Here is a 20,323-nt window from a genome sequence, read left to right as displayed (position 1 = left end):
GGATAGACTTAGATTACAGCTCTCAAAATAATAATTTATTAAATTTGTATGCCTCCTCCTGACACTCAAATATTCTGGGCGGCTTTCAACAAAGTAATTGCAACAAAATAAACAAACATGGAAAAAAATAAGAATAAAAGAGGGAAAGATTCCCATTCTTTGGTTAGCAGGTTGCAGAGGAAAGAGAGTAAAGGTTTTCAAAATGCTAGCAAAAGCTTGGTTTCTAAACACCTATCAAATTAATTCAGAGCACCAAAAAACAGTGGGATATTAGAAGCAGGATAAATACAAGTAAATTTTCCTTCCCCTCACCAGCAATTTGATTAATTGTACTGGACTGCTGAACCAAAGGGGTCTTTGAGCAGAAGAAAAGTAGTCCGCTTACAGTCTTGTAAATCATCCATTTCCCCCATTATTTCCAACCAACCTGAGAGACCAATTGCTTCTATATTATTTATACCGTAAAGGAAATTCTGATCGTGAGGGAGCTCCATAGCAGCGTTTCTCCATCTTGGCAACTTTAGCATATGTGGACTTCAACTCCCAGAATCCCATGGAGATGGCTGGGGAATTCTGGGACTTGAAGTCCACGTATTTTAAAGTTGCCCAGGTTGAGAAATGCTGCTCTATAGTTTACGAATCCCATGTCTTTACACACTCTAAAGACTGGGGAGCAACTCCATCGCAGTTTCAAGTGTTCTTTTTTCATCTTTCTTTTTCAGTAACTGAGGATTGCGGGAGATGTGATGATGCAATCATATCAGCAGATGAAGTGGAAGGGCAATTTTCAAGCCCTGTTAAATCCTGCTGAGAAGAGGGTTTAAAGCTAAAAGAGGCTTAACCCATTTATTTTACTTGGGGTTTTAATGTCACCCTACCTAAAGCAGAATACCATGCTGCTGCTTTTTATCAGTTTGTAACTAAATTTCAAGGATATGCTTTGAAGGGACTCTGAGGACTACATTTTGCCCATGTTCTAATGTGAAGGACATGCATGATCTGAAGGACCCTTTTCTAATATTAATTCTCTTCATGGCCTCAAGGATACTTGAAGGCTTTGTAATACAGCATAAATGAAAGTCAGTTTTCTTTGTGGTCTTTTAATTTTTTAAAGTTCAATATCAATATGCAGAGGTTGTTAACGGAAACATATTTCTACTTTTTATGAATTGAGACCTTGTAATAGAACACATCCAAAGTCATTGGCCATTCTGTCTCCCTTACTGCTCCCATCATAACTGTGCCTTATTCTCTAAGTCAGTGTTTTTCAACCTTGGAACTTTAAGATGTGTGAACTTTAACTCGCATAATTCCATGGGGTAGCTGGTGAATTCTGGGAGTTGAAGTCCAGACTTAAAGTCCAGTCTTAAAGTTGCTCAGGTTGAGAAACACTGCTTTAAACTACCATCAATTACTGATCAACTAAGATCCCTTCCACCTCATCTAACAAAAATAATAAAAGCCAATTGCTAATATCTTTTCTTCTTAGTAATCACACATACCCATTGGTAATTTTGAATTATTTGCACAGTAAATACATTAAATCCTTTTTGAAGGCACATAACAGGGGGCATGATCACAGAAATTGCTTCCTGACAAAATTGAGAAATGTGATTCAGACAATGTCAGCTTTTCTTTGTCATGTTACATATAATAAATGATGGAAAGAAAAAGCTTAAATAGCTTCCCTAATGAAGGGGCCATTCAAATGTGCATTAGTTAGCAGTATTCTACAAATCCAAGTCCCAGATTCCGCACTCCATTTCTGTTTCACAAACTTTCTTCCAATTTAAGAATGTGCAGCTAAGAAAAATAAATTGAACATCAGTAATGAAAATATGTTTTATATATTGACACTTATAACTCATCTCAAGTCAAGATAACTTTTAATGAGCTGATATATTTTACTGACATCTCTCAGATTCCCCAAATTTGTGGCACATAAAAATATTTTTCTTTGGTAAATGCTTCTTAAACCTACAGGAATATAGCAATCACTAATGTTGTTATTTATTCTCTCCAGTAGGTGGTGGCAGCATATAGAAGGTTCCATAAATAGAAAAACCAAACACCATTGAATAGAAACCTGCCACTGAATCTCTAGTCTAAACACTTAGAAAAACATTATTATTTTTAAATCTGGGGACATTTTAATAGCATATTTAACAGTTCCACTTTCCAAGTGTAGGTATTTTAGGGGGATGTTTTCAAGAGCTAAACTGCATGTTTTTAAAAGTTAGTGTTAGGGTGATCATATCACAGCACATACTATATCTTTAAATATAAAAAAGGAAAGGTTTACTTAAAAAGAAAACTTTTATGATATTTGTCCTGTCCCATGCCATTCCATCCTGTCCCACCCCATCCCATCCCACACTATACAGTATCAGACTACATTATACTCTCCTTGCTGGAAAAAAAAGTAAAGGATGAGCAGCTATATAAATGTTTTAAATAAATGAATCATCTGTTTAGTTATGCCATTTTAGCTTTCCTTTTGGAAATACCCAGATTTGGTTAAAAGACGGTGATTATATAAATATGTTAAATAATTAAAATTACATGACAGCAGAGAAGCTACAATGGAAGAACACACATTGTAAGTCCTCCTTCATTCAGCACTGTGGTAACTTTGAATGGTTATTGAATGAAAGGTTGTGAGTCAAGGACTAACTCTCCCTTAGGAGGAATAAAAAGTCCTGAAGAGCTAATGTGCTCATTACAATTTCTTGTTGGATCATGCTACAGATCTATTGACTGGTTCAGAATATGGTTTCCTCTCTTGGTCAATCAGAGACTTCTTGGAAAAAAAATACATTGTGGCTCTTTTTGTTACTTCGCAACGTGTAGTTATTCTACAATTGATTGGCTAAATGCTTTGTGGCCTCATGATTTTGGGACATCATTCTAGCTTATTGATTTAAGTTCTTAATACAACTTACCCACAGCTTGTTTCAAGTAAACTGTCCCCAACTTGCAATGATGCCATCCCAAAGTCTGCTATTCGGATATTGTTCTTTTCATCCAGTAGTAGATTTTCTGGTTTTAAATCCCTGTGGCTGTGAACAAGGGAGCAAAAAGGTGTTAATTCAAAGCAGTTGCTTCTCTTTGCATACAGTAAAGTAGAAGAATAGAATAGAATAGAATAGAATAGAATAATAGTTTATTGACATTTTGAATGTATACTAATCAGCATACATTAAAATGAAATTTCGTTGCATACAGTTGTCAAAGGGTTACCATCTCCAATATATACTACATAAACATGACAAAATAAATAAATACAAAATTATGCCTATCATCTATCTATCTATCTATCTATCTATCTATCTATCTATCTATCTATATCCTTCTATCTATCTATCATATTATATACATATATGTATATATATATTATAATATTTTATATAATTATATTAATAATTATATAAAATATAAACATAGTATTTGTTGTGGCCCAGCAGGAGCCGTTGGAGCTGCCACCAGACTCCGACACCAAGGGGCCCTATGAGTCGGCCTTGGACGATGTGGAGGACCCGGGACAGGGTTCTGACTCTGAGCAGGGCGCAGAGAGACTAGTTGGCCACCAGGTGGCACCTGAGCCTTGGACCAGTGGGGAGGAGACAAGGGAGAGTGATCCAGAAACCAGCAGTGAGTTGTTCCTGGATGCATGCAATCGAAGAGCTACTCGGCATCAAGAACAATTACGCAATTACAGGAGGTAATTGTGCTCAGCTGGTGGTCATGAGGCTCCTCTCCAGACTATAAAAAAGACTGCTTGTGACATGCCCCTCTTGCAGAAGTCAACGCTTTGATTAAAGAGAACGTAACTACCTTGGCAGGCTGGATTGCTGCCAAGGTTTGTCTGAATTGCTGCCAAGGTTTGTCGGACTTGCTGCCAAGGTCCTTATCTGTTGTTTTGCTTGGCTTTCAGCCACCGAGATTCTGGTCTTGCTAATTAAAGTACATTCTAGTTGAGCTTGTCTCGGCTTTCGTTACTGGATGGAGGAGGGGGTCAGAACAGTATTACAATAATATTATATATATTACACATATATTATATGACAAAGATAAACAACACAATCTTGTTCAGATGTATACATGTACATGGCGAGAAAAATGAATCTTGAGAGTTTACCAGACTGATGGCAAAGAGAACAAAGTTGTTACAGATTCTGGTAGTCCAGCTAGAAATACTTCAAAACCTCCTCCCAGAGGGGAGCAACAGAAACATACGGTGAAGTGGGTGAGGGGGATCTCTAACAAAACTTTGAGCTCTAAAGACATAGCACTTATAAGCAGTATCCTGAATAACAGGAAGCAAGATTCCTATAATATTCTTGGCTGTCCTTACCACTCTCTGTATGGACTTTCTATCTGAGGCCCTGCTACCACCAAACCAAACAGTGATGAAGTTTGTTAAAACATGCTCAATCGTAAAAAGTGGCCAGGACAGAAGGAGAGGGATGTGCTCTCCTCATCCAATGCGGGAAATGAAGACACTGGTTAGCACGCTTCACTAAGGAGAGACCAGTTCACATTGTTAGTTATCTGCACCCCCGCAGAACACAGATCATTTAATTTCAAAAGAAGCAATTATATTTACATTTGTCCATTTTGAAAAAATAGAGAAGTCACCCCACTTTTAAACTGAGTGAATATATTAATAGTTCTAACTTGTGATTTTGAAGAAATAATTGCTCTTATTGATGGAAAAAGTGTCTAATGGAAGTAAGTGACCAACAATTTTTTAAAAAGAATTATCTTTCTCCCTTTGCTCCTTTGTTTGTTTGGAATAATAATTAGCTTTTAATGGAATCAGTCTCAAATTTGTTATGGCTTAAATATTGGGAAGAATTTGTAATTTGGCTATTTCATAAAAGTTGACTGAATATATCAAGCTTTTTGATTTGGCAGTCTGAATCTGAACAAAATAAATAAATGAGAAGTTGAAAAACTCCAGACTAAATATTTTATCTCTGTTTATCTTGTTCTACATAAACTATCTGTCCTGGGTCAACAACCCAGGTTAGTTAGGTCCTCTTTCTATTAATTAAAAAGGAGAAGCTAAAAAAGATGGTGCCCTCCCTCTGCAATAGCAACAGTGCTTAGACTTATATACCACTTCATAACTCCCCCCAAGCAGTTTACAGAGTCAGCATTGCCCCCAACAATCTGGGTCCTCATTTTATTGACCTCAGAAGGAGAGAAGGCTGAGTCAACCTTGCGCCGGTGAGAATCGAACTGCTGGCAGTCAGCAGAATTAGCCTGCAATACTGCGTTCTAACCACTAGCCACCACTGCTCATTACTGCTCCCTACTGAAGAATGATTCCTGCCCCCTTTCCCACAGTATTTGTGTATTCAGTAATCATTGAAACGAGATAGTAAACACTAAATTGTAATTTAAAATTAATCATGAATGGTACTTTTGTTCCAAAGTTTGTTTTTGTAGAAGGACTGTTCGGTGTACCATCCCTTCGCAACTTTGGAACAATCTAGATATTATTGGTTTGCTCTAATTCTCCTAGTTTGGTTTCTCTATTTATTAAATGATTCATATCCCATCCTGTTTAAAAGACTCTTAAATTGACTCTGGACAATTGACAGTCTTCACAACAGACTACTCAAATAGCACAGTAAGCAAATGAAATATCAGATAAAATTTGAATACTTAAAATTAAATAGATTTAAGCATTAAATATTAAAATTACAGACTAAATATATCTGATAAAACATGGTCCAGAAGTCAGCAATGTAACCCTCAAATACTTTTCACTACTTTCATGAATACTAATTTCTGAGGGAATTTCCCCCCCCCCCCATAAGGATGGGTTGACTACTGAGAAAGCCTACCTCCCAGCTGCAACTGTTTAACCTATGGGAGGGGATATCCACAGCATACTCACCTTGATTGAACACAAAGACAGGTAGATTCTGCCTGGAGAAAGTAGTTCCAAAGGTAGTAGGGAGTTGAGCCATCTGGAGTCTGTTGTGCTCATAATGTAGCTATCAGTGCTTAAGCAACTCTTACAGTATCTGCCTGCATTCAGGCAACCATTCTATACCAGTTGAAATTTCCAGATAGATCACTGAGAGACTCTTGATCCCCCATTATTACTGTTTGGAACTATTTGCTTAGGAAGAAGTAGAGCCATTGCAAAACAGAGGAACCAACCAGTAACTTGCAGTTAGTTCAGGAGGTTGATGGTATGGAACACCGTTAAGTGTTCTATAAGATCTAGGAGAGATACACTCCAGCCAGATCTTGACAAAACTCATGCACAAGAGCAAAAAAATATTATTTCCATAGCTCACTATGAAACAGATAATTTACTTGCAATAGATACCAGGGGTGGGTTCCAGCTGCCACTACTGCCGGTTTGCTCAGGGACCCGCCCCTCCTGCGTGTGCATGCACTGCGCACGCAAGCGCAGTGCAACAAAAATTGCTCTGTGCATGCTCAGAAGGCAAAACCAAGATGGAGGCACATATGGCGCCACTGAGAGAACCAGTTCAGGGGTGTGGCAGGCCTGGGTCGCTGGGACCAAGTTACTATTGCTTCAGCCAAAACGGTAGGAACCCACCTCTGATTGATACCCTGCAACTGATGCTCTATCATGGTCTTCAAAATCTTCTTTTAAAAGTAAGGATGCAGATTATGTGGAAGTTATCCAACATGGCTGGAACGAGGGATGGTTTATTCAGAAGTGGCATATTTTATTCAGAATATAGCTCAATTCTATCCTAACAAAGAAACCCTATTTGTCACTCTGTAAGACATTCCCTATGAGTCCTTGTTTGAGTCTTCCTGCTGACATGACAGAATTACATCTGCTTAGAAAGCAGTTCTGTCTCTTTATATATAAGCATCTTCTATATTTACTCCAGTGGTGGGTTGCAGGCGGTACGCCTCAGTACAGGTGTATCGGTGCCTGCCCGGAGCACTGGGTGCCGTTCCAGTACAATGCTCCAGAGGCCCACCCACCTGCCCACGCTCCATACCTGTCTTTGAACTCTTTGGCGCTTCTGCGCATGCACATAGTGCGTACAGCACCTGCACGATGCTCCACCGAGCTGGAGCATCACAGAGGTTCGCAGAGGCTTCACTGGACAGTAAGACACATGCGCGCACTGCACGCATTCATGTGGAGGACACCGGGCCCCGTTGCAATGGTACTGTTTGCAATGGGATCCGGAACCCACCACTGATTTACTCCTTATTATTTCTTTGTGAACTACAAATTATATTTGGAAAAATGAGGAGGAAGATGAATTAACACTTTACTGGAGAAGCAGGAGAATAGGTAATGGAGACTATAAGAACAAATGGGTGACTCTCACTTTAAATGCCAATTTTGTGCGTTTAAAGTTTTGCACTGATATAATACTAAAACAGAGGACACGGGAACAATTTCCTGAAGGCTAAGATTGCAATATACTAATTTCCAGATGTTATCACAGCAGAAAGCACAATTTGGGTGTGTAATGCAGGTATCTAGGGTATTTGTTTATCTGTAATGTTATAAGTTCAGCTTGATAGAATATTTAATGCTTTCCATCCCCCATTACTGAACATCTGAGCTGTCAGCAGAGAGACATGCAGTACAGTGGCTATAAGCTACAATTTCTAAAAGTCCAGCAGCTTGGATAATCTAATTAAAACGCAATCCTCCCAAACCTCATCTTATACCAAAGAAAGCAGAAACATAATGGAGCAATGCATGGAAAATGAACTTTATTTGGTTCATTTCCAGCTGATCCCTCTGATTCTATGTTTTACATGATCAGTGTCACCTTACTCTGCAGGTGAATGGAGGACATAATGCCCTTTTAATGTTCTACAGGCTGAAATACTCCAGAGCCCTTCTCCATATTGGCTGGAAACATGATTAAATAAGGCAGCAACTTTAGTGAACAAGAAGCCAAAATGCTTCATGCAGAGTGTACATGCCAAGAAAGAAGATTGAAAAGGAAAAGTGAAGCATAACACACATAAAAAAGCTTATTTCAGCTTTATCTAGAGTGCAGTTAATAATGTGCGTGCCACTTCCATAAATACCAAATTAAGGAATACTTTATAAATTCAAAATGAAGCATGGATTTCAAAGGATATTTATGTATATGTATATATGATACATATTTAGTCTGTGTGGAGGAAAAGTATAAGAAAGAAGGTGGAAGGGAACGAGAACAGCAATAGCAATAGCACTTAGACTTATATACTACTTTACAGCCCTCTCTAAGCGGTTTACACAGTCAGTGTATTGTCCCAACAATCTGGATCCTCATTTTACTGATCTGGGAAGCATGGAAGGTTGAGTCAACCTTGAGCCTGGTGAGATTCGAACTGCCAAACTGTAGTCAGCCAGCAGTCATCAGTCGTAGCCTGCAATGCTGCATTTTAACTACTGCGCTCATGAATCTACCCCAGGTAGTCTTTAGCAGCTAGAAGTCAGGTCCAAATGGAACACGAATCTATTTTGATCTTACCCAATAATTGCTTTATTGATAAATAAATGTTGAACAACTCCCAGGCAGCTCTTATTTCTAATACACCATGCCCCTCAGCCTTTCTTTCTCTCTCCTGGGGAATCCAGAGAGAGATGGAATTAATGGATGGAGTTAATTAAATGGCTAGTATGAATATGTGCTGTCCCTGGGATGGGGGTGTTATTATTTTTTAATTTTCTTTGTATTTTTTAATTTCTTTTATATGGTGTTTTTATATCCTTGTAAGCCGCCTAGAGTCACCATGAGCAGGTAGACGGCAATATATTTATAATATATTTATAAATAAATATAGCAATAATTTAAACTTTCTGTAGGCTTTTTGTTACAAAACTCCAGCATTCATCTCTTCCTCACGTTTCCTTCCATTCTGCTTTCAACAAAGTGTGTCCGTCTCCCATCTCTTCCACTTAACTGCCATCTTACTAACTTCTATGAATGTTCTGACCTAGGCTTCCACAAACCACGATGCAGACTCCTTGTCCTGACAAAAACCTTTTTATTAAGCTACTGTGAATTCCTCTCATTCACATCCAGCAAAGTCTTTCAAGGGAGATTTACAGTCACAGACCTTATCTGGCTTGGAGAGCTGCCAGGCCGATATCTTCAAAACTTGGCAAGGAGCTTCTGAGAGTCACGAACCAATTAAGCGAACTAATTGTCTTCTGCAAACTCCACTCCCCTTTCACTCCTCCTTTATTCCCTATGGGAGGCCTTATTGCCAAGTCGGCCCTTGTTCCTTAGCTGTTCTCTTTGTCTGGCAACTCTGTGCATGCGCACACTGGGAATAGGCTCCAGCTATTCATCTGCCTCACTGATGTCTGACTCTGAAGGCAGCTGATAACTGTCAGACCATTCCATCTCTGCCTCTGACACAGTGCCCTCATCAGAGCCTTCTTCAGACTCCAGGACTGGCCTATGCTCCTCTCCAATCTGCTGCCAGCTCGGCTGGCCGCTGGTAGGCCACAACAATAGAAACATATCTCTATTATCTGGGGGCCCATCACCGTTCAAAATCTCTGCTTGTCCAACATAGAAAAAATGGATTCTTTGGCCTAGTCCAAAAAGGATAAACCATCCTGAAGTCAATGTACACATTTCTGCAGAATATTGAGATTCGAGAAAAAGAAAAAAAAAGTCATGTGATTTGGATTGCATGTGCATTAACAGATTGGTACAATAGCAATCACAGTGTTTCTAAGTATTGTTTGATAATTTGAGACTGTCTGAGGTTTATTCCCCAAAATTCATGTGTGTAAACAGAGAGTACCCTAGAACTTACAATTTACAGAGTAATAAATTGATTTGTAATTCCTTATTTTTGTTATAAGGAATTGCTATAGCAGCCTGGCCTACAGCTTTTCAATAATGTCTTTCCTTTTAATGGGAAAGATGCAAATAAAGCTCTCATTCGTTGCCCCCACATACAAAACCCTTGTACAAAATTACTATGTATGCAACTTGCATAGCTCAGCAGACATAGCCTCAGGCAGTGGAAGAGGATGAGACTCTGGTAATTGTCATTTATCAATATTCATGCAAAATCCGGAATGGCCTTCTCAAAATACTTCTCCAATAACCTCTTATAGCAAAAACAAAAATAAGATGAAAACATTACTAGAGGGAAATTCTTCTCAATCTTCTCCTTCCTTTGTAAAAGCATTAGCTTATTTATTATTACTGAAGCCTAATAAGATTTGGCATTTGTTTTCCCCCCCCACTAATCTTACTTTCAGTTGTTAACGTTAGCATTCTAAAACCCAAAAGGAAAAAAAAAAACCTACACAGAATCAATTAGCCCAACCTCATTCTTGTTTGGTGATTTCACAAATGATTCTCTTAATTCTTTTCTTTCCAGGTTTCTCGTGCTGGATGGATTTTACTTTTTTTCATTTGGAAACTGCTTTAAAAACAAAGTATAAAATTGGGGCTCTGCATTTATGATTCTCCACAGACCTTTAATACTTTTTCAATGTACTGCTAGTTCAGAGGTCAGCGGCCCTGGAGCCACATATGACTCTTTCATCCCTCTTCTGTGGCTTCTTGTCACTCAAAATATGTGTCACAGCCGCCAATATGCAACACCTGCCGGCATGCAATTTATTGAGCTTTTTGATCCCTGGTAGGTTTTGTGGCTCCCGGTATTTTCTTTTCTGTGGGAAATGGATCCAAATGGCTCTTTGAGTGTTTAAGGTTGCTGACCCCTGTGCTAGTGTATCTTATATACCCATGGCTGCAAGAACAGATGACCACTAGATGGCAAGAAGGCCTACTTATCCAAATTAATAAATCCAGACATGGAATGCTTTTCTATATTATTTTCAGAACAAACGCAAAAGGAACCAAGTTAGCTCTGTGATTCCTCAAGTATTCTATACGGTACTATAGCTAGAACGTACTTAAGACTTTAGCTCTAAAAATGAGCACTGATTTCTTTTAATTAGCTCCAGATCAAATGTACCATAGTAATTTCCTAATGGGTAAGTAGCCAACATTTTGGTCCATACACTAACCACTTCACTGTTCTCATGTAATCTCATTTTAAGTAAATTCAAATATTTTCCAAAATGGGCCTTAGCTTTTACTAAGTCCCTATGCTGATAGATATTTCAAAGTAAGTCACAACACATGCATCATTCAGAATAGCTCTGTGCTGGTAAATGTATTCTGCTTTGATTCTCTGTGGCTATTTCAAAGACTTAAGATGCTGTCAAATGACTTATGATATTCAATAATCCTGCCTCATTTATGGACTTTTACAGGGATTCAGGCAATGTTATCTTTCATTTCTAATGCCTCCCAGCTTTTTCTATTACTCTTCTATTTTTTCCCCATAGAAAATCCCTTAAGGAGAAAAGCACAGCCCATATTTCAAGTGAAACTACTAGAAGCCCTCTATTGACAAATATCCTTATTTTGTGACGTGCTTATATAAATTTATTATTTAATGCTAAATTTGATGTAATTGTTACTTATCGTGCTTTATTTTTTGAATGAGATTCAGTGATGCCTAAGATATATTTGTCATTAAGATTTTCAATTTTCCTGTTTACTTCCCATGTTCAACATACTGGTGTATAATCATCCAAGATTATGACTGGTTATACCTACCCACTTCATTGAGATTGTTTCTCCTCCACTCTTGCGCTTTTGCCTTTGTTGCCCCCAGTCCTTGCCAGCATATAGTCCTGAGCTACTACTACATCCCTTTTGCACTCATGTTAAGACTTTCCTTGTGAGAATGATAAGGTGCCTCACTCTTTGTGAAATGCAGCCTATCTTTTGTCTACAGTTTTCCTTGTAGGTAGTTCATTGTTGAACTGTTTGGTTAGCATTTTTCTATTTTGACTGTTGGGCAAAAAAGGGAAATGTTGATTCTCTGATCTACAAAGCACTGAAATCTCTAAAATGATCTTGAACAGCCACAATAGTGAGAAATGATCATAACAGTATGGAATGTGTGGAGTTTAAATTAGAATTGAGAGTTATTCAGGGTGGGAAGATAGATCATCTGGATAAGCTTTACTATACTTGTACCAGAATTCTGATTTATCTGACTTAATAATGAATTAGAAATTTAACTTGAAAGCTAATTTGTTTTCTTTCAAATCTTTTACTACCAAGCTGTGCTTGAATATATGCTAAAATCAAAGGTATTTGACACAGAGAATTTCTAAAGGAATGCTTTTAGAAACTCAATCAGGATTATATTCTAGGTCACCAGTAAACAAACAGGCAAAGAGAAATAAAAAATAACTGAAAGGAATTACCGGTACTCATTTGTTTGTTTTTGTGCCTACTGTTGGAAATGATGGAAAAAGAGGAATCTAGCATGTGATTAAACAAGCACATGACTATTAATCTGTTTTATATGTGGGCAACAAGCATCCATGTCCCATCATTAGCCATTGGAGAAACCTTCATTTTCAGTACGGTCATGACTGGATAACCTGGCTGATTAGACAATTTGTCATTTTTGCTATCCCCTGACAGGATAAGGTCAGGCTTCATCATTTAAAAACATGCATTACATTCATTTTTTTTCACCCTAGAAAATGAAGAGTGTTCCTTTTCTTTGCATTTCTTTAAAATATTTGATAAAAGAAATCTTGTAAGCATCACCCTCTTGGGAACTACAGACAGCAAAGGAGACCAAATAAAGCTAGTGGTTAAATAGTAGTTTCCCTCACCAATTCAATGATCATAAAATGGAGCAGGTTTCCCAGGCCATTAATTCTGGCTTGATGAGAAACCACAGCAAATCATAGAAGTGGAATTCCAGCTTAGCTGTGGATGCCACTCTGGAGTCATCCAAGTGCTTACTGTGTCAATGACTCTGGCAAAATGGTGTCTCAAGTTCCCAATTCACTTTGCATGACTACACTGAAGGAGTATGAACCAAGGAATGTATGCTTCATTGTATATCATTCTAACTATTCAGTTATTTTTGGAAATTACAACAGTACGATGATGTGATTAAAAAGTTTAATATTTTCCAAAAATGAGGATAGTGGGATTTCAACTAAATACCCTGTTTCCCTGAAAATAAGACCTCCCCAGATAATAAGCCCAATTCGGCTTTTGAGTGCATGCGCTAAAATACGTCCTCCCCTGAAAATAAACCCTCCCCAAAATATTGCAACACAGCAGCAGCCATGAGATGATCATGCTCACCGTCTCCTGCACCTCAAAAATAATAAGACCTCCCCCCAAAATAAGGCTAAGTGCTTATTTCGGTGGTCAAAAGAAAATAAGACCCTTCTTATTTTAGGGGAAACGCAGTAGTACCATTGCAGAAGAAAAAAATCCCACTTGAATCTCTTCCATTATTGTAACATCCATTGTATAAAATCCGCCTAGTCAGTGGTCCAGCCTAAATCAAGCAACAATCACCACCTATTAAGATGAAACAATCTCAATCATATAAGGGATAGCTTGCAATTTGGCCATATGGATTGGTAATAAAAAAATATTTAATCTTGAACCAACAGTGACCAAAGATATTCACTCTATTAAAAGTAATGATTCAGATTGGACCCTCCAGCTGTTATTGATTTCTGTCAGTTGTCCCTTGTGCTCTGGTGAGTGTATCTATGCTACCTGCTTATTTTCTCTGAATATGATTTTTAGTCTACCCAATATCTAATCATCATTTTCCCCACCTCTGGGCTTTGGTATACTTGCAATTTATTGCAACTCAAAACATGGCTGATGGTGGCTCACAAATCATGCACAGCCTTAGACTGTAATTTGCCTCTAATGACTCTCTTATTAAAACCAACTTTCAGTTTGCATTTGAAAAGGATTCACATAATATTAATAATAATAGCAATTATGCAGGGAGCCATACCAAAAAACCTTGGATGGTGCTTCAAACATCTGCACATTAACAAAATTTCCATCAGTCGGTTACAAAAGATCACATTGCTTGGATCTACATGCCTATTATATTGATGCATTATGACATCCTAGATTCTTGGGAAAAACTTGATGCACATGAAGGCCAACACCAGCTAAAGATCTGGCAACCTATGATTTCATGTTGTTGTATGTATAATAATTGGCACATATACTATGTCAGTACATTACAGCAGGGCTGTCAAACTCCTGGGCTGCGGGCCGGATGTATCACATGCTGGCCATGCCCAGTTTAGCAAAGGGGAAAAAGTCCTGATACATCATGTGATGCCACCGTGACACCATGAGTTTGACACACCTGAATTACAGCATACTAAGTTCTAGGAAAGAACCTGATGCATATGAAGGCCAACACAGTCCAAGGAATTGGCAGCTGTGACTTCACATTTTTGTGTATATATAATAATAATCAATAAATAAGTAGAGACAAGGAAGATCAAGGAAGCATAAAGCAGCAAATAACAGATATAGTCAAGAAAATCAGCAGATATGAAGTTTGAATTGCACACTACAAGAAGAATCTGTAATTTCAGTAAAATCAGAAACATTTCTACCATCCACCAATGGTGGTCTCATGAACTACCAATGAACCAGTCAACACCTGACAAAGAAAAACAGTACATTTTGGGTGCAGATATGGGACAACCCAAATAAATACAACAAAATGCAGCTTGACTAAAAGAGGTAGATAAGAATTAAAAAAAGAAGATGAAATAAAAGAACTTGCCATAACAGCAGAAATGGTGGAGAAATGGCAAGCAAGTTCAATAATATGTCAGCATGGGTTTTGGTTGAAACATCTGACTGATCTACAGCTACTAATTGCCAAGCAGTTTAACAACATATTGCAAGGAGGTGAAATTGAAGAGTTGCTAACACTTAGTTGATAATAAAAGGGCCAACAAAAAGGGCAGCAACAGGCAACTGCAGGCCAATTACTTGCTTTCAAACTGCTAACTAGTCTGGTAGCCGATACAGTCCAACAGTTCACTTAAAAACAAGCCCTTTCTAATGAAAAAAAAGGAAACCACCCAAACACTAGAGGAACAAAAGATCACCACCTAATTGACAAGATGATTATGGAAAACTGTAAGAGAAGAAGATTAACTTGAATGGAGATTGGATTGATAACCAGAAAGCATTTGCTTCCCTGGATAATTGAATTCCTAAAAGTAACAGGAGTCCGCAGAAATATCAGAAGCCTTGTGCAGAGATAAATGGCACAACGGAAGATACTGTTACTAGTCAATGGTGATAGCCTGGAAGAGGTTAATATCAAGAAAGGAATCTTTCAAGAAGATCACTATCAGCACTACTATTTGCCATTGCACTGATTCCTTTGTCAACAATACTGAACAAGTCAGGCCATGGCTATCAAATGTCAAAAACATCTGCCAGGCTATCCTACCTTCTTTACACAATCTGAAACTGTATGGAAAACCACCATCTGAAATAAAACAATTGCTCAACATTGTCTGTACTAATAGTCAGGATATTACAATGGAGTTTGGACTGGACAAATATGCCACCTTGACCATCAACAGAGGAAACTAGTGAACACTGGAGGAATTAAGGTGCCCTATGGAAATAACAACAAGTCCAGATGAAGACGATCACCTGGGCATCCTTCAAGCTGACAACATCAAACACACTGAAGTCAAGAAGGTTAGAAGTGAATACATCATAAGAGGGAAGAAGACATTAAAATCCAAACATAGTTGAAGAATGATCATCAAGGCAATTAACACCTGGGCAATTCCAGTCATTAAATACACAGCTGGAATAGTGGACTGGACTCAAGCAGAACTAAAAGCCCTGGATAGAAGACCAGAAAAATAATGACAATGAATCATGTCCTTCATCCATGCAGCGGTGTTGACAGACTCTATTTATCAAGGAACAAAGGTGGGTGTGGAATATTGTAAGTGCATCAGGCAGTTGAAGAAGACAAAGGGAATTGGAAGAATATCTGAAGGATGGTGAAAAAGATGCCCTAAAACTAGTACACCATGAAGTCTTAGTGAATACCAAAGAGAACAAGAGGTTATTTTTTTTTCTATCATTGCCCATATGTGTATTACCTAAGATAAAATTCACTGTCCTGAGCAAATTCAACTGTACAAGCAACATCAAGAAAGGTGGAAAGAGATGTTCAATGTTTCATCCAATGTTAGAACCGAATCCAGTTGCAGATTAAGGGCTTTTTATGATCCTCAATAACCACTTCTAACAACAAGCAAGGCAAAACTCATCTTATTATATAAGATGGGTACGTTTTTCTTATGTATATAACAGAGTTGAAATCCACCAAATATGTTTCCAATAATCATTGCAAATGTATTAAAAGACATTGTAGCTCTACAGAATACATTTTTGATTTCTCCCTAGTTATTAGCCTAAGAGACCTAACTCCATTTGTATTCAAAACATTTTTTATCCATTATGCAAATCAAAACTGTACAAATAACTACTGAGGAATAAATGAGCAGTTATGGATCAGCAGTTAAGTAGAAATCTTGCATTCCATCTATTGGGACAATCCTCCCTCTATTTCAGTCTAATTGAAAACTTACTGAAACTTGTTTAAGCATAAGGCCAAACTACAATATTTCAGTCCCAAAAATGGCAGGCAAGTTAAAGATTGAATCACACTCAACAGCATCCAAGTGAGTATTAATAACACACTGATAAATTAAGCAACACTATATTGGAAGAGAAATAAAGGCAAATATCCAGAAGGAATTTAGCCAAGAATGCTGCCCAGAAGTCACAAATTCTTTAACATGAGTTTCTTTCCTTTCTTTTGAGAGAACGTTTTGTATGACACATGTTCATTTACATGCTTGATATGGATGTCTACTTCAAAACAATGATTCTGGGCAGTTAATACATAAAATTATATAATACAAAGTTAAAAACTATAATGTAAATATAGCAAAACTCTCCCTACATATATAACATAAGTAGTCCTAGATCTACAATCTTTCATGTACAAAACCATCCAAAATTACAAAGATGCTGAAAAAAAGTGATTTAAGACCAATCCTTGCGCTTATGACCATCCCAGCATCCCAATGGTCACATGATCAAAATCAAAATGATTCAGCAATCAGCATGTATTGTTATGATGGCTGCAGTATCCCAAGGTTAAGCGATCACCATTTGTACCTTTCCCAACAAGCAAAGTCAATAGGCAATCTGGAAATATAAAATATAAATAATAAAAAAATATAGGGGACCACATGGCATTTGAGCACCTCATGGCAGCGCAACAGAACACAGTTAATGTTGGGAGTTTCTGGGAAAGATCTGTTTAATGTGTACATATTTTAATCTTGTACATTTTAAATTTTATGTCCCATAGTATGCCTTATTTTAATTGTGATGCTTCTGACACGAATAAATACGAATAAACAAACAATAACGATAAATAGCGATAAATTGAACACAAGGAAAGGGAAAAGGAGGAGTGAACTGAATTATTTGAAGTTACAGCTTATGATAACCGAGTGAAAGACATACCTTCAAGGTTGGTTCCCTACTCAGATGAACTCTGTCGAAACAATTCCCTTGTTGAAAATCATGTGCCCTAAATTATTGTACTCACCAGATGGAATGACTATGACAAAAGTCTAACGCGGAAATAATCTGTCGGAAGAACTTTCTGGCTTCTTTTGGTGTTAATCTTCCTTTCTTTACCAAATAATCGAAGAGCTCTCCACCTGACACATGTTCTAGCACCAAATATCTGAAACAAAGGAGGAAAAATATTTTTTAAAAAAATATGATCATACATATGTTTGAAAACACATAGAAACATAGAGAAAAAGTAATCTTCAAAATAACTAACAGTTTTGTTTAAACTGCAGCGCAAGAACTTTTGAAAAATGGTGCACTTGAACATTTTTATCTGCGACTAAGCTTTTGGAGACCTTACAGTATCTCAAGTAGAGATTTATCAAACAAAATTAAATTACTTCTCTGTTTTCAACGTCTTTTACTGATTGATTTCCAATGCCATGAGACAAAGTCAGTGTAATAATATAGTAGATAATCATCTAAATGCAATGTTTTCTAAAAACACCCACCATAACTGGCATGAATAAATAAATTACTTCATGATATTTGCTGCTTGATGTAAAGGACAAGAAGGCACCTCCTTGACTCCCAGTATGCAAAGCCAGCCTTGCAGTTGACTAACTAGCAGGAATTAAATTCTCCAGGCTCACAGCAGGTAACATCAGAAGATACTCAGCCAGCTGAGCAAACATTCTGTTTGTCCTCTGCTCTCTAAAGCAGTCATGTCATTCTACCAGAGGTGGGTTGCTCCCGATTCGGCCCGGATCGGGCGAACCAGTAGTGGCGGTGGCGGGAGGCTCCACCCACCCACCCACCCAGATGCTTTTGCGCATGCACAGAAGCGGCAAGTGTGCACGCAAGCTCACGAACAAACCAGTAATAAAAAAATAGAAACCCACCACTGCATTCTACATAGCAAGAAACTCAACCCTTATGAAGCCAATTCCTAAGCAATCTTGAGTGGGAATTCCTGTCCAGAGGGGCATGTCATAAAATATGATTACAAGGTCTTAGCTATAATCCAATGGTGGGTTTCAAATTTTTTTAGAACCTCTTCTGTAGGTGTGGCCTGCTTTGTGGGAGTGGCTTGCCAGCCATGTGACCAGGTGGGAATGGCTTGCCAGCCATGTGACTGAGTGGGAGTGGCTTGGAAGTCATGTGACTGGGTGGGCGTGGCCAACTTGTAAAATGTGGTGAAACTCACCTAACAATGCTCTTGCTTAGCAACCAAAATGTTGGCTCGGAAACTCTGGCATTTGAAGCACGCAAGTCTTAAAGCTGTCAAGTTACAAGACCCTTGCACCCCTAACCCTTTAGAAAAAAAACCCAGGGGTGTTCAAACTTGGCAGCTTTAAGACCTGTGGACTTCAACTCCCAGAATTCCTCCTCTCGCTCTTCATCTTGATGAAGTGCGGATGGGAGGGGGGAGGGAACTAGAACCGGTTCTAAACGGCACTGTAGATTTGTGGAACCTCTTCTATAGAAGAGGTTAGAACTGGCAGGAACCCACCCCTGCTATAATCCCTTTTCTTTATATTTTCTGCAGTGTAAAGCAGAACTGGATATTTATTTTATTTAGATGTATTTATTTAGATTTTTATCCCACCTTTACTGTTTTTATAAATAAATCAATATATACACACACACAGACATACATATAATGCTCTTTCTTCCTCCTATTGTTTGTTGTTTCTTCTTGATAACAGCAAACCAGTGGGTTGGCCTGAACACCCCAAAGGTTATCTGGGAGCTAGCGATAGCTCAACAGACTGCCTATTATTGTTTATCACCTATCTAAGTCAGAAACAGAAACAAATGAAAGAAGATATTTTGAAAACAGGTGCTTCTGCCTTCTCAAGTGATAGAAGAAGAAGAAGAAGAAGAAGAAGAAGAAGAAGAAGAAGAAGAAGAAGAAGAAGAAGAAGAAGAAGAAGAAGAAGAAGAAGAAGAAGAAATAATAAACCATGCATTCTAGTTTAGTAACACGAGGAGAGTGGCAGACCTGTTAGTTAAACAATGCTCAAGATAGAGGAGCGGTTGCACAAAGGAGGTTATGTAAATAAGGCAACATCCCAAGTACTCTGATCCTAAATTACTAATGCACCAGAGACGCTAACAGAAACAGTGTCTTTGCATGGAGACAATTATGTTTAAAATTGCCACTACCAGATGGCTTTGATTAAACAGTGTTACTTTAATGCCCAACTCCTGCTCAGTGCTCTTGTTGTAGGAACACAAATGTCAAACTCATTGGAATGGGAATACAACATATTTACCAAACACTCCAAGCTAGAACTATTAATTACAGGTTTATTACTTTGAACCTTGCAGTCTTTGCTGAAGACATATTTGTACACATATTTGATTAACCAAGTTGCGGAGCAGTTCCCAGTGTGGGAGGTTCCTCCTGGGTTGCCGAAATAATTACTAGCGTAGCTAATTTTGATTTACTATCCCTTTAAAGACTATTCAAAAGGCATGCAAATCTCATAGATATTTCTTTCTGACCTATTTCTTCTTCCTCTACAGAAATTATTATACCCCCTCAAAAAGACACAAATCAAAACACCAAGACTGCATTGTGTGAGTTGAATCTTAAATTACAGTCCCTAGAAAAGACGTAACGCTCCTGTGCTGTTAACAATGCTCCACTGAATGAACAAAACCACAAGGTCAATGTTTTCCCCGCAAACAAATAACCCACTTTTTTAATGGAAGATCAAAATGTCTGTCTGAACATTAATTGAAGCTCTCTTCTAGTATGAGACACAACTTTCAATCAATGTGTGACCAGGGGTCCTCGGCAGCTGTCTCCT

At 38.1% G+C, this 20,323-nt stretch overlaps 1 protein-coding gene across 13 annotated transcripts in view; it reads right to left on the bottom strand.

Moving 5' to 3' along the window:
- BRSK2 (BR serine/threonine kinase 2) overlaps nt 1-20,323 on the bottom strand; it is a 454,430-nt gene that overhangs the window by 130,306 nt on the left and 303,801 nt on the right. For all 13 annotated transcript variants that reach the window (XM_087716534.1, XM_087716471.1, XM_087716476.1 and 10 more), the window contains exons 4-5: nt 17,536-17,676; nt 2,943-3,059 (exon numbers count right to left, since the gene is read on the bottom strand). In XM_087716534.1, the coding sequence (XP_087572660.1) occupies nt 2,943-3,059; nt 17,536-17,676 (258 nt within the window). The remainder of the gene's footprint in view (nt 1-2,942; nt 3,060-17,535; nt 17,677-20,323) is intronic.

Source organism: Thamnophis sirtalis, unplaced genomic scaffold, assembly GCF_051295495.1.
Source record: "Thamnophis sirtalis isolate CommonGarterSnake01/CBP01778 unplaced genomic scaffold, rThaSir2_p1.2 scaffold_1, whole genome shotgun sequence".
NCBI classification, from domain to species: domain Eukaryota; kingdom Metazoa; phylum Chordata; class Lepidosauria; order Squamata; family Natricidae; genus Thamnophis; species Thamnophis sirtalis.
Note: the sequence above shows the minus strand (reverse complement) of the source record. Positions and strands in the feature narration are given on the sequence as shown.